This window comes from Oncorhynchus mykiss, chromosome 27 (assembly GCF_013265735.2).
Source record: "Oncorhynchus mykiss isolate Arlee chromosome 27, USDA_OmykA_1.1, whole genome shotgun sequence".
Taxonomy (NCBI): Eukaryota; Metazoa; Chordata; class Actinopteri; order Salmoniformes; family Salmonidae; genus Oncorhynchus; species Oncorhynchus mykiss.
In genome coordinates this window covers 27,963,231-27,977,983 of record NC_048591.1, presented here as the reverse complement: position 1 = coordinate 27,977,983, position 14,753 = coordinate 27,963,231, and the positions used below count along the sequence as shown (strand labels likewise).

Genomic DNA, 14,753 nt, shown 5'->3' with positions numbered 1-14,753 from the left:
ACTGTAGGATTGAGGTCATGGCTTTGTCATGGTCACTCCAATACTTTGAGTTTGTTGTCCTTAAGGCATTTTGCCACAACTTTGGAAGTATACTTGGGGTCATTGTCCATTTGGAAGACCCATTTGCGAGCAAGCTTTAACTTCCTGACTGATGTCATGAGATGTTGCTTCCATATATTCTCATAAATTTCCACCTCATAATTCTATCTATTTTGTGAAGCACACCAGTCCCTCCTGCAGCAAAGCACCCCCACAACATGATGCTGCCACCCCCGTGCTTCACGATTGGGATGTTGTTCTTCGGCTTGCAAGCTCCCCCCTTTTTCCTCCAAACATAACGATGGTCATTATGGCCAAACAGTTCTATTTTTGTTTCATCAGACCAGAGGACATTTCTCCAAAAAGTACGATCTTTGTTCCCATGTGCAGCTGCAAACCACATTCTTTTATGGTGGTTTTGAAGCAGTGGCTTCTTCCTTGCTGAACGGCCTTTCTGGTTGTCGACATAAGACTCGTTTTACTGTGGATATAGATACTTTTGTACCGGTTTCCTCCAGCATCTTCACAAGGTTTTTGCTGTTGTTCTGGGATTGATTTGCACTTTTTGCACCAAGGTACATTTATCTCTAGGAGACAGAACGCAACTCCTTCCTGAGCGGTATGACGGGTGCGTGGTCCATGGCGTTTATACTTGCGTACTATTGCAGATGAACGTGATAGCCTTCAGGCATTTGGAAATTGCTCCCAACGATGAACCAGACTTGTGGAGGCCTACAATTTTTTTTCTGAGGACTTTGCTGATTAGTTTTGATTTTCCCATAATGTCAAGCAAAGAGGTACTGAGTTTGAAGGTAGGCCTTGAAATACATCCACAGGTACACCTCCAATTGGCTCAGATGTCAATTAGCCTATCAGAAGCTTCTGAAGCCATGACATTTACTGGAATTTTCCAAACTGTTTAATGACACTGTCAACTTAGTGTATGTAAACTTCTGACCCACTGGAATTGTGAAACAGTGAATTATAAGTGAAATAATCTGTCTGTAAACAATTGTTGGAAAAATGACATGCAAAGTTGATGTCCTAGCGGACTTGCAAAAACCATAGTTTGTTAACAAGAAATTTGTGGAGTGGTTGAAAAACGAGTTTTAATGACTCCAACCTAAGTGTATGTAAACTTCCGACTTCAACTATATACATAAAGTCAGCAAAAAAAGAAACGTCCCCTTTTCAGGACCCTGTCTTTCAAAGATAATTTTTAAAAATCCAAATAACTTCACAGGTCTTTATTGTAAAGTGTTTAAACACCGTTTCCCATGCTTGTTCAATGAACCATAAACAAGTAACATGCACCTGTGGAACGGTCATTAAGACACTAACAGCTTACAGACGGTAGGCAATTAATGTCACAGTTTTGAAAACTTAGGACACTAAAGAGGCCTTTCTACTGACACTGAAAAACACCAAAAGAAAGACGCCCAGGGCCCCTGCTCATCTGCGTGAACGTGCCTTAGGCATGCTGCAAGGAGGCATGAGGACTGCAGATGTGGCCAGGGCAATAAAGTGCAATGTCTGTACCAGGAACGCACAATCCCTCCATCAGTGCTCAGACTGTCCGCAATAGGCTGAGAGAGGCTGGACTGAGGGCTTGTAGGCCTGTTGTAAGGCAGGTCCTCACCAGACATCACCGGCAACACCGTTGCCTATGGGCCCAAACCCACAGTCGCTGGACCAGACAGGACTGGCAAAAAGTGCTCTTCACTGGAGAGTCGCAGTTTTGTCTCACCAGGGGTGACGGTTGGATTCTCGTTTATTGTAGAAGGAATGAACGTTACACCGAGGCCTGTCCTCTGGAGCAGGATCGATTTGGAGGTGGAGGGTCCGTCATGGTCTGGGGCGGTGTGTAACAGCATCATCGGACTGAGCTTGTTGTCATTGCAGGCAATCTCAACGCTGTGCATTACAGGGAAGACATCCTCCTCCCTCATGTGGTACCCTTCCTGCAGGCTCATCCTGACATCACCCTCCAGCATGACAACGCCACCAGCCATACTGCTCGTTCTGTGCGTGATTTCCTGCAAGACAGGAATGTCAGTGTTCTGCCATGGCCAGCGAAGAGCCCGGACCTCAATCCCATTGAGCCATCTGGGACCTGCTGGATCTGAGAAATGTCCGGGAACTTGCAGGTGCCTTGGTGGAAGAGCGGGGCAACATCTCACAGCAAGAACTGGTGCAGTCCATGTTGAGGAGATGCACTGCAGTACTTAATGCAGCTGGTGGCCACACCAGATACTGACTTTTAGTTTTCATGTTGACTACCCCCCCTTTTTTCTGTGACACATTAATCCATTTTTGTTAGTTACATGTCTGTGGAACTTGTTCATTTTATGTCTCAGTTGTTGAATCTTGTTATGTTCATACAAATATTTACACATGTTAGGTCTGCTGAAAATAAACACAGTTGATAGTGAGGACGTTTCTTTTTTTTTTGCTAAGTTTACACACACACACACACACACACACACACATTTTATTTGCAAAACAAATCTAAAAACATGATTTTGCTTTGTCATTATGGGGTGTGCAAATTGATGAGGGGGAAAAAAACATTAATACATTTTATAATAAGGCTGTAACGTAAAAAAAATGTGGAAAACGTCAAGGGGTCTATCCCAGAGTGCATATTAAAATTACAAGTGTACATTTGTTTTGCATGAAAACACCCACTGTGTATTTGTCTGTGTTAAAAAGAACAGGGTGTCATTTGTAATCAGACCTCAGTTTCACAGCTCTCACTTCCTGTCAAGTGAGGCAAGAGAAGGTTCTGTATAATACCAGACTAGGGCCTCGCAGCCTTATACAGCGGCTGCTTTCTGGGCTTCACGTACAGCAAACTAAGGGGACCTCTTCCAGCTGAGACACACCAACTCATATAGGCATTCTGCTTTTTGGGAACTTGGAGCAGGTTAATGAAGGCCAGGATTCTAGGGTTAAATCCTGCGTAGGCTCTGGTGAGTACAACATACTTTAAGGGTTATAGTGAGATCTGTTTCTCTAATGACGACATGTGTGATTTGCCAGAGAATGTGCAAGCAGTTGAAAACAAATACCTTTGAAACACATACGTTCAAAATAGTTGTTTGTGGGAGGTGTAATACACATTACACACACCATCACGAATGTTAGCTAATCAATAATGTTTAGACAAAGACATCCTAATGTGTAACATATGACCTTATATGGCCTTAATTCTTACAAAGAAATAAGACAAAAACAGAATATAGTTAGATTCCCCAGAAAACAGTCAAAAAATCTTCTGCGCCTACTTTGAATTGTAGTTTGAGGAAGGAAATGCCAAAAGTAGCCACGTTGCCCTTCATGGTGAAATGTTCCTTGTTTCCTCATGATAAATCATGCTTACAGATACAGTAATGATGCGTTTGCTTTTCTTCTTTTCATCAGTCAGTCATCAGGACACACCAGATTTCAGAGGATAACAGGAAACAGCAATGGAGGGAAAGAGTCTTGTTTTTGTGTTGTTTTTGTGGATGCTGCCACTGGGACTGAATAGCACAGTGACACTTCAGCCTAACAGCCACTCCACCGACTTCAGGAGCAGTGAGGTTACTGCAACTTCAGACAAAGTTTCACCTTTAGAAATGGCACAAGAGCACCTCAACAATGCACCAGATGAAGGAAACTATAGCACCGTAGCACCTTCAGTTGAGTTGAAGTTCACAGTGAAGAGTAAACCACAGACTCCAGATCAGGTGTCCACCAAATATATCAGCTCTTATCTGCCTGCAATCCACCCTTTGAGTACGACAACAAAGAAGAACTCCCAGTCACCTCAGGACCGCCAAACAACCAAATATAAAAACGACTCCACGGTGGAGATCACAGCAGATGGAGCCGAGGAAACTTCGCCCACTATGGGGAATCAGCCTCCGGTAAGCCGAGTTACACCCTCCGGCCAGGGCAAAGTAAGTCCAACAGCATCACCTAGACCTTCTGAGTTATCCTCTCAAACAACCTCACCGACAACAAATCAACCAACAGAGATCCAAACAGGGCCTGGTCCAAACAATCTTCCGATGTCGCAGTCCAACGACTCCACAGAGAGGATCCGATCCACGCCAACTGGTGTTGGATTTGGAGTGACACCAACTAGAGCCGAATTTACTTTGAACACAGGTAGGAAGGCTCAATTTCCCAGCACCCCCTCCCAGGCCCCAGTCACAAGCAGGAAATCAACCCCTTCACACCCCACTGAAAGAGGTCCAACAGGCCCATCTGAGCTGCCTAGCGCTGCCACTTTACCCGCCACCCTACCTCCCTCTATAGCCATGACCAAATCTTTAACCAGCATCTCCACTCCATGGACATCGACCCAGCCCGCCAAGACCCTTGCCACCACTGCAGCCTCTGTTACTGCTAGTATTGCCATTACCAGCACCAAGGGCCAATCCCCACTAATGGTCCCCACTACAAAACATGCCGCTGCTGCCACCACCACCACGACAAAAAATAAACCAAAGACACCTCTGTCAAAAACGGCAAACAAAGACAAGAGCAAAACAACGGGGAACCATGGCACAGTGGTGGCTGTACTGATTGGTGTGACACTGGTTCTGATGTTGGTCAGTTTTGGGGTCATCTTCGTGAGGAAGCGCAGACATCAGAGGATGCAGCTGCAGAACACAGCCTGGGCCGGCCCCTCTCCGTTTCTGGACAGTGGAGTCCAGTCTCGACTGGATAATGACGATAGCAGTGACGTCCACCTGAGGGGCTCCAATCGAATCTCCTTCTCTGGCTTCCTGTCTCAGCGACTCTCCAAGAGGCTGTCTCTGCTCCAGGGGACTGACGAGGAATTCCGGATGGGTGAGATTCCGACAGGAAGTACATTCGGAAGAGAGACTGTTTCAGATGATGTTCAACCGAGTAACGGGACTGCTGCAGTTCACAAAGAAAAGACCCAGATTGAGGTGGTGCAACCTCTGGACAACTCTTCATCTCCTCCTCCACCGACATCTTCAGAGACCACTGCCACAGCACACACCCATGACCATCAGCCTCCTACCTCCTTGCAGGTTGTTGATCTGGGGCCAGACAATGTTCCAAATTCCTCTCCCTCTCATACACCACCAGATATCCCAGAAGCTATTCCTCCACCACTGTTGGACGTTTACCTGGGTCCCCCCTCAGACCATGCCAGCCCCCCTCCACCAGAGAGCACAGACCTTCCAACCCCACCCCATGACCTGCCTTAACCAGTCTCCAAGCAGATAGTAACACACAGGAAACCCATTCTCCTACCCCTCTACCCAACAAAGAAAACCTATCCCGCCAAAAAACAACTCAAACTGATGCTCATCAGTGTCCGCTTACTTCATCTATACCTCTTTCTGATGAAACATTTCATGAATTGGACATTCAACTAGGCCTATAGCCAGTTTGATTGTCAAAACCATTTCCCTATTTAACGGTAGAACTTTGACAGTGGCCACAATAATGTGATTTTTAACATATGATCCCTGTGGTCTTTCTTTGGTATTAAGACATCCAAATGTACACTGAGAAAGCTTTCCCAAATGTTTTGATTCATGTCAGATCCATATTCATTCAGCCTGACAAATCTGTAGCAGTGAGATTGATTTGATGCTACAACAATTGCTTTTTCTCCTGTGTACTTTTTGGAGGAAAACACAGTGACATAAGGGCCTAAACATCAGCATCATACCCAGTGGTGAGATAATTCAGAGAAGGATGCACTGCTGAAGTAATGTAATTCTGTGTGAGCACACGTGGCAAGTAAATATTTCCAGTCACTGCAAAAAAAATGTTTTTTTTAAAATAAACATCGACCCAGGCTGAGACATGCATTGGGCAAAATGGTGAGAGAGGAAGTTCTAAAAGGAAATGAAACGAAGTGGTGAATTATATAATTAAACTGAGATACGATAGATAGAAAGGGATAAAATGAATGTGAAAATTAGAGAAAGAGTGAGCAGGGAGTTAAGTCTCTCAGTGGGGCTGGCCCGACACCGTTAGTGAGTGCGTTACTGCAGTGTTGCAGTCACTCCTAGCGTATTTCAGAGCTGTACATCAGTACACTAACCGTAGAGAGAGCGGACAGGCCACAGAGACAGAAAGAGGGAAATGTCAGACCCACAAATAGCGCCTCAATGTCTCATCTGAAGAGAAACCACAGAAACAATAAGATGGGAGACGGAAAGCAACAACCACACACAATTATTTCCATCTACACATATTCTTACCGGTTGACAAATGAGAGTTGTGAAATGCTCATTGTTCATCAATCATGTATTTATGCAGTAAATCCGCTGACATGCAATACAACCGCCGATGTTAAATAGTGGTTTGTGTTTGTGTACTACATCAGCATCATACAGCGAGGCAGACTACAGGCTCATTTGTTTAGGCCAGGCTCTATTTCACTACTGCGTGGTGATTGAGGAGAGAGCATCATCCGCCTACACCACAAGCCCTGCTGACCAGATGGCAGCCACGGCACCTGCTTTATCCCTCCCTATAAAGAACGTTGCCTGAAAGATACAGCCATCATAAATCCAAAACCCTCTCTGCCTTCCCTTCCCTCTCTCCACCCTCCCCACTACTCTAATTCACAGCTCATTCCAGACACATTCTCCAGCTGAGTACTAAAAGGGAAATGTTTCTATTGAAAAATGATTGCAGAACTCCCTGTGTTGATACTGCGGCAGATATGAAAGAAAAATGAGAGGTTGAGGGAGAAAGCAGCATGAGAAGTAGCTAAACTTGGGTAAGACAGACTATTTTCAGTCCTGTTTCACTCTTACTGTTTTCACATCTGCAGTTCCAGGTCTTGACGTAGTTTTCAAACCACCAACTCAATCTATCATATCAATCTTTCTACAGAATCCATGCCATGTTCATCTCAACACAGGTCTATTCGTTCTACTATCATGACAAGCTATTGTAAGAGTATGATTTTTAGTATGACTACAAATCAGACTTATCAGTCCTTCCTTATCATTCTAAAACAATTGCATGTGCTGTGACTACAGTTGGTTTTCACACAAGTAGGTTGCAAGGTGGGAAACCTTTTGTTAAAACACCTTTTCACTCGTGCAAACACATGTGGTTTGTGTATCAATTCTCTTGATGCTTCAAATTATTAACAAACCTGTCAACATGACAGAATTATAGCAATCAGATCTTAGTCAATTTCAGAGAATGTATTTTTTTAATTTAATGACCTGAGGCGAATTGCACACGTTAGTTTCGCATCACAAACTCTCACAGCTTATTGGTTGAACTCCCGAAACTAACACAGCTGATTGGTGTTGCCATGCAGAGTTTCACACTTTTGACTGGTCTGGTGTTACCGTGCTAGCACCAGGCACTGCACTATGGAGGGACTTTCTTACTAGGTTGCATTTGCAGATACTTTTTCTGGAGAATTGTGATTACTGCCAGCAATTCATTCTGGCTCGTCGCTGAATGATGTTGCCAGCAGTAGCAGGGCAGCTTGCTTCGGCTGAAGTACAGAATTAAATATTCACTGCTTGCATACGGCTAGTTGCAGAACAGAGCAGTTCTGTGGTGCTAAGTTCTGAGTGCCTAGCACAATAAGCATGATGTTGTGTGTGTGTGTGTGTGTGTGTGTGTGTGTGTGCGTGTGTGCGTGTGTGCGCGCGTGTGTATTTCCATGAGAGAAGCCCCAAACTTATGTTTTATTGGCCAGACAATCTGCCAAACTATGACTCCTTCTCAGAGAGAGAGGAGAGGGAGAGTGGAAAGAGGATAGGAGAGAGAAGGGAGAGTGGAAAGAGGATAGGAGAGAGAAGGGAGAGTGGAAAGAGGATAGGAGAGAGAAGGGAGAGTGGAAAGAGGATAGGAGAGAGAAAGGAGAGTGGAAAGAGGATAGGAGAGAGAATGGAGAGGGAGAGTGGAAAGAGGATAGGAGAGAGAAAGGAGAGGGAGAGTAGAAAGGATAGGAGAGAGAAAGGAGAGGGAGAGTAGAAAGGATAGGAGAGAGAAAGGAGAGGGAGAGTAGAAAGAGGATGGGAGAGTAGAAAGAGGATAGGAGAGAGAGAGAAAGGAGAGGGAGAGTGGAAAAAGGTTAGGAGAGAGAAAGGAGAGGGAGAGTGGAAAAAGGATAGGAGAGAGAAAGGAGAGGGAGAGTAGAAAGGATAGGAGAGAGAAAGGAGAGGGAGAGTAGAAAGAGGAGAGAAAGGAGAGGGAGAGTAGAAAGAGGATAGGAGAGAGAAAGGAGAGGGAGAGTAGAAAGAGGATAGGAGAGAGAAAGGAGAGGGAGAGTAGAAAGAGGATGGGAGAGTAGAAAGAGGATAGGAGAGAGAGAGAAAGGAGAGGGAGAGTGGAAAAAGGTTAGGAGAGAGAAAGGAGAGGGAGAGTGGAAAAAGGATAGGAGAGAGAAAGGAGAGGGAGAGTAGAAAGGATAGGAGAGAGAAAGGAGAGGGAGAGTAGAAAGAGGAGAGAAAGGAGAGGGAGAGTAGAAAGAGGATGGGAGAGTAGAAAGAGGATAGGAGAGAGAGAGAAAGGAGAGGGAGAGTGGAAAAAGGTTAGGAGAGAGAAAGGAGAGGGAGAGTGGAAAAAGGATAGGAGAGAGAAAGGAGAGGGAGAGTGGAAAAAGGATAGGAGAGAGAAAGGAGAGGGAGAGTGGAAAGAGGATAGGAGAGAGAAAGGAGAGGGAGAGTGGAAAGAGGATATGAGAGAGAAAGCGGTAGACAGGACCACATAACTACTTTCACACAAGTCCTCTAAAACCAAACAGGGAACGGACATGTGAGCATAGAGAGTAATTCATGAAATGCGTTTTTCAAAACATCATTACAATCACCCCCCAGTAATACAGACCCACTTAAAACGAGGATTGTATTAACATGGCCGCAGCAACGTTGGCCGTAAAACAAACAAAGCCACAGAACACCTATTCATGGATCAGCACATTTGCAAAAAGCTGTTCTTATTGCAGACTGCCAGGGTGCTTCCTGAAGGCAGCTGAAATGGAGGAAGACCAGGAGGATGGCGAGACAAAAACTGTACCGTTAATACAAAAACAGTGTTAATTTGCTGCTGAGAGCGGTGGAGGCAGCCAGTCGTTGTAGGTGCCAGTTGTGATGTGAGATAGCGCTGCCATCAGGGGGCAGTGTGTGTGTGTGTGTGTGTGTGTGTGTGTGTGTGTGTGTGTGTGTGTGTGTAATGCATCCCATAAGCGTTCAGCCAGAACAATGTCACCCTGCCAGATCTGTACAGTACTAAAGGGAATTCAGGGGAACTGTGTGTGTGTTAAAACACTGTGAGCATGAGTACAAAATGCTGTGAGAGCAACACAAATATAAATGCAACATGCAAAATACAAAATACCCCAGAAATTTTCCATAAGCACAAAATGCTTCTCTCAAATTTTGTGCACAAATTTGTTTATATCTCTGTTAGTGGGCATTTATCTTTTGTCAAGAGAATGACGTAGGCAGTGACATCACTTCTGGTTTAATAAAATATTATGGGACCTTTTCTTTGATGCAGAACTTACTCAGAAACATGTGTGCTATGTTCCTGAATGTCAACTTCTGTCTGCAACTGCACTAATAAAGGTTTTTTAATGATTTAATTAAAGATATTGTCATAATGCTAATTTCATATATGAGCCAATGATTGACAAGTACCAAGGAACGAACCCTAACAGGGTGAGCGGTTTGCTGATTTCAACGTTGTGAACAGAGTATCCCATGGTGGTGGTGGGGTTATGATATGGGCAGGCATAAGCTATGGACAAGGAACACAATTGTATTTTATCGGTGGCAATTTGAATGCACATAGATACCGTGACAAGATCCTGAGCCCCATTGTCGTGCCATTCATCCGCCGCCATCACCTCATGTTTCAGCATGATAATGCACGGCCCCAATTCGCAAGGATCTGACAAGTATCCATTCCTCCCTGCATACTCACCAGTCATGTCACCCATTGAACATGTTGGGATGCTCTAGATCGACGTGTACGAAAGCATGTTACAGTTACAGCAACTTCATACAGCCATTAAAGAGTGTGACAACATTCCACAGACCACAATTAACAGCCTGATCAACTCTGTGAAGGAGATGTGTCGCATGGCATGAGGAAAATTGTGGTCACACCAGATACGGACTGGTTTTCTGATCCACACTCCTACCTTTTTTTAAGGTATCTGTGACCAACAGATGGATATCTGTATTCCCAGTCATGTGAAATACATAGATTAGGGCCTAATTAATTTATTTCAAATGGACTGGTTTCCTAATATGAACTAACTCAGTAAAATCTTTGAAATTGTTGTTTATATTTTTGTTCAGTATACTGTATGTGTATAAAAAAGAGAAAGAGGGGAAGGGATAATGGAGAAATAATTGCTTTTATCAAGTGAGCGGATCCTGATTCTGAAAAGATTGGAGTCAGCACAGTCTCCACACCCCCTGCTCTCCCCCGTCTCATCATCAGCAGAGGGGGCAGGCACTGTGCTGCAATCCTCCTCTCTCTCTCTCCTTCAGACCGCTCTTTCCCTGAGTGCATCAGGAGCCTGCAGAGGAGTTGTGGAGGATGACTGGCGCTATCAGGGGCACCCTGCTCTGGCATGCTTGGAGGATGCCACAAACCAGGAGAGGATTTTGAGACGGAGCGAGAGAGCCTGTCAACCACTGGCCAACGCCAACACAGCACGAGAGAGAGAGACAGCGAGAGGAGGGGGGAGGTCCACCTTTACCAGAGAAGGAAGAAGAGCAAGGGAGAAAAAATTAAGTGAGAGAGAGGAAGAATGTGAAAGAAAGGAAAAATACCAGCCAGCGCAAAAAACAGAGAGAGCCAAAAAAGAAAATGGTGCATGAATAATAAGGGCAACTTAACACCCCCCAGATTTGACTTGACAATCACTCTCTCCAGCCAGCTGCTCTGAAAAAAAGAGGGGGGAGCAAGTGAGAGGGCTGGCCGAGGGAAGGAGAGAGGACGAAAAGAGCAAGATGACGGAGTGAAGCGATGGAGAGGATCAGGTGAGTGACTAATGGCATGGAGAGAAAAACAGTAGGAGACGGGTGTACATGCTAACACATGTGCACAAGACTGGACACACACACACACACACACACACACAGTGCTTCACAAAGCAGTGATGTATTTGATTCTGTACCACACTAGCTCAGTGGACTGCAGCAGGGTGATTTGTCTATGTCAGTCTATGGCTTCTCATTAAATCTCTCCAACGGTGCTGAAATCTCCATTAGATAGTACAGCTATCTCCATTAGATAGTACAGCTATTTATGGAGCAATGCAGTATACCATAACCTGATGAAGTTTCTAGAGCACTCAGCTTACTATGTAATGCTAAAAAAAGCCACACTGATGTGTTTGGCAAGCTCTTCTTAATACAACCCCACACACACACACACAGTCCCCAGATACTCAGTCATTTGTGCCAGAGGACAGGGTGAGAGAGGACAGGACACAATCATGTGTGTGTGTGCGTGTGTGTGTGGGATCGAGAGTGTGTGTGTGTGTGTGTGTGTGCCACTCTAAAGGAATTCACCCGGCTTTCACTGCAGTATTTCTAAGCTCCTACGAGTTGGAAAGGCTTCAAGCTTGCCGGCACACAGACTGACTGGGGCCCTTGTAAACCGCAACACAGCTATTAGATAGTAGTTTCCAAAACTCGGTTCTGTGGACTTCAAGGGATGCCCGTTTCGTTTTTCACCCTAGTTCTACACAACTGATTCAAATAATCAAAGCTTGATGATTAGTTGATTATTTGAATCAGCTGTGTTGTGCTAAGGCAAAAACCTAAAACGTGCACCTCTTGGGGTCCTGAGGACAGAGTTTACATTACAATGTTATAATGTCAGAGGGGTGTCAATGACGTGAATGGGAACTATATGGAGGAGAGGGGATGAAGGGGAGAGGGCTCTGGGTATAGTGAGGTTCAATCTACCCAGTTAGTTGTATAGTCACATTATGTGCTTGAAGTATGATAGATGGTTCACAGTCATGACTTTCTTACAGGCTGGATGCAGAACCAGTGTGGAGTGTTTTACTGCTGTCTCCTGGTGTTTATTACTGCCCCTCTCCCATCTGTGAGGCTGTTGCTATGCATCAAAGGCTATCTCAAAACAGCAGTAGCTCCAGACAAGGCTCTTATATCATTTCTACAGAGATTCCATTGTGGGGAAACTAGGCCGTTTATGAATAAGGGTGATACTGTAGCTAATACTCCGCCAACTAAAGTTGTCTAGCAATCTGTTGGAATACTAGCATGCTAGCAGATACACATTGGCTTCCCGTCATTGCGCTATTGCTAGATAGCATTGGCTCTCGAAACTACTGCACCGCTAACTTTCTTCATACTGGACACAGAGGCATAAACATGGTATCCACTAGTTCATCTGACTCTAGGGAAGTGGATAAAGGGCCTCATTGCCAAAATCCCAAAGCATCCCTTTAAGCTCCTGGTAAATGCAGCTTGGAAAAGATAGCAAGGATTGGACTTAAATGAGCTATTGCTAATCAATATGCAAATGCTAATGGGGTCGGAAGCTAATTTAACTGTCAGTATTATTATTCTGCAGATGTGTGTGAATGAGTGATGGTCTTGACGAAGATCCATACAGGATCAAAACTGTGTCCTTCCATTTGTGAGTATATAAATTGTGGAGAAAAGAAGTGTTGCAGATCTATGTCCTTGGGTACAGTCCAGTGTCTCCTCTCACTGTGTCTCTCCCTCTCTAAGAGCCCTCATTATGCTCCCCCACGCCCCGTTGGCCTGCCTCTTCCTGCTCCTCCTGTTGGGGGTGCTGGGGGGGCTGGTCCTGTCCATCTGCCCCGCCGTGTGCTCCTGCAGCCGGGGACACCGTGTGGTGGACTGCTCCTCACGGCACCTCTCACAGCTGCCCCCAGGCCTGCAGCACAACATCCGCTTCCTCAACCTCTCACACAACAGGTAGGAAGACACTTCTTCCTTCTCATCATACTAGTCTTCGGCAGGTTGGGTCCTAACTTCTAAAATGAGAACTCCCCTCTCTCCCAACAGCCTTTGTGGTCTGGACGACCAGCTCAGCCACTACGCCCACCTGCGTACCCTGGACCTGTCCTATAACCTCCTGGGTCGCTTCCCCTCCGGCCTGCCCAGAGCCCTCTGGGACATCCGGGCCGCTGGCAACCAGCTCCGAGCCCTGGACAAGAATGACACAGCCTACCATTGGAACCTGCGGGTACTGGACCTGTCAGCCAACGAGCTGGAGAGGGTGGTCTTCATCAACAACACCCTACCCAGCCTACACGCCCTAAACTTGAGTCACAACCGGTTCTGGACCGTGCCCACCAACATGCCTCATAATCTAGAGATGGTGGATTTGGCCCACAACTACCTAGTTCAGATACTCCTGGGATCATTGGACCGGCTGCCCAGGCTGAGGAGGTTCTACCTGCATGCTAATCGCTTCTCCTGGGTGCCGGAGGGGGTATTTGACCGGTTGGAGGGGCTCGAGATCTTGACACTTGGGGATAACCCTTGGGCTTGTGAAGAGGAGGAGAACATCACACGGCTCTTGCTCTGGGCCAAACACACCCGTGCCGCAGTGTTGGGCTGCCCCTGCTACACTAGGCCAACATGTGGGCAAGCCCATCTGGCCACTCCAGGAGGGGAGTGGCACTTTATGTCCCACACAGAGCCTCCGCTGGGGGCTGATGCCAGAGAGCTGGGCCGTGGAGGCCTCACACCGGATAGAGCTGCAGTCGTCACTTCTGGGTACTTGGCTAAGTCTGCGTTGTTGGAGCCTGGGACGCATGGAGACAGAGGGTCTGCCAACAGCTCGGGGGATCAGACATTGTTTGTGTTCATCTCCACCCCCTTGCACGGCCTCTCCACACGCACAAGCACTACAGGGCAGCCGCACTCTGCCGCCAAGAAGAAAAACACAGGAAGCACACAGAGCAGAAGCCACGGAGTCCACACACCAATCCTGTATTCTGTAGTCACCTGGAACCTTCTAGTCACGGTGACTGCCTTCAAAGCCTTCTAAACCCACCCGTTGTCAGTACTAGAGTCAAGTCTTTTGGAGAGGGATAACCCTATGTACGTATGACCCAGAATGTAAAAGGGAGAAGTGTGTTATTGTTTTCATTTTAAAGAACAACTTTCAACTGTTACTGCCTAAATGTGTATCCTCTCTCATCTTCCAACCATTTGACCACCATCTACAGAGTGATGTTGTGCTGTATGGCTATATCTTTCAAACTTGTATACAAATAATATCTAGGCAAATGTATACACATACAGTGCATTTGGAAAGTATTCAGACCCCTTCCCTTTTTACACATTTTGTTACGTTTTAGCCTTATTATAAAAATGTATTAAATATATTTTTTTCCTCATCAATCTACACAAAATACCCCATAATGACAAAGCAAAAACAGGTTTTTAGAAAAACAGAAATACCTTATTTACATAAGTTTTCAGACCCTTGGTTATGAGAATGGAAATTGAGCTCAGGTGCATCCTGTTTCCATTGATCGTCCTGGAGACTGGAATCTTACTGGGGTCAATTCAATTGATTGGACTATATAAGGTTGATCCAGATCAGTTGACAGTGCATCAGAAAAAAGAAAAAAACATGAAGTCGAAGGAATTGTCAATAGAGCTCCGAGACAGGATTGTGTCGAGGCACAGATCTGGAGATGGGTACCCAAACATTTCTGCAGCATTGAA

At 45.6% G+C, this 14,753-nt stretch overlaps 3 protein-coding genes across 8 annotated transcripts in view; 2 read left to right on the top strand and 1 right to left on the bottom strand.

The window, feature by feature from the left end:
- The window catches only part of LOC110507892 (neurofibromin), a 107,784-nt gene that overhangs the window by 45,538 nt on the left and 47,493 nt on the right, over nucleotides 1–14,753 (bottom strand). The window lies entirely within an intron of this gene.
- Nucleotides 2,768–5,898, top strand: LOC110507894 (proteoglycan 4). Its single transcript, XM_021588293.2, has 2 exons — nucleotides 2,768–3,011; nucleotides 3,463–5,898. The coding sequence occupies exon 2, from the start codon at nucleotides 3,510–3,512 to the stop codon at nucleotides 5,268–5,270; it is 1,761 nt and encodes a 586-aa protein (XP_021443968.2). The 5' UTR covers nucleotides 2,768–3,011; nucleotides 3,463–3,509; the 3' UTR covers nucleotides 5,271–5,898.
- LOC110507895 (oligodendrocyte-myelin glycoprotein) lies at nucleotides 10,308–14,203 on the top strand. Its single transcript, XM_021588294.2, has 4 exons — nucleotides 10,308–11,048; nucleotides 12,616–12,681; nucleotides 12,777–12,986; nucleotides 13,077–14,203. Exons 2-4 carry the CDS (start codon nucleotides 12,626–12,628, stop codon nucleotides 14,065–14,067), a joined length of 1,257 nt encoding a protein of 418 aa, XP_021443969.2. The 5' UTR covers nucleotides 10,308–11,048; nucleotides 12,616–12,625; the 3' UTR covers nucleotides 14,068–14,203.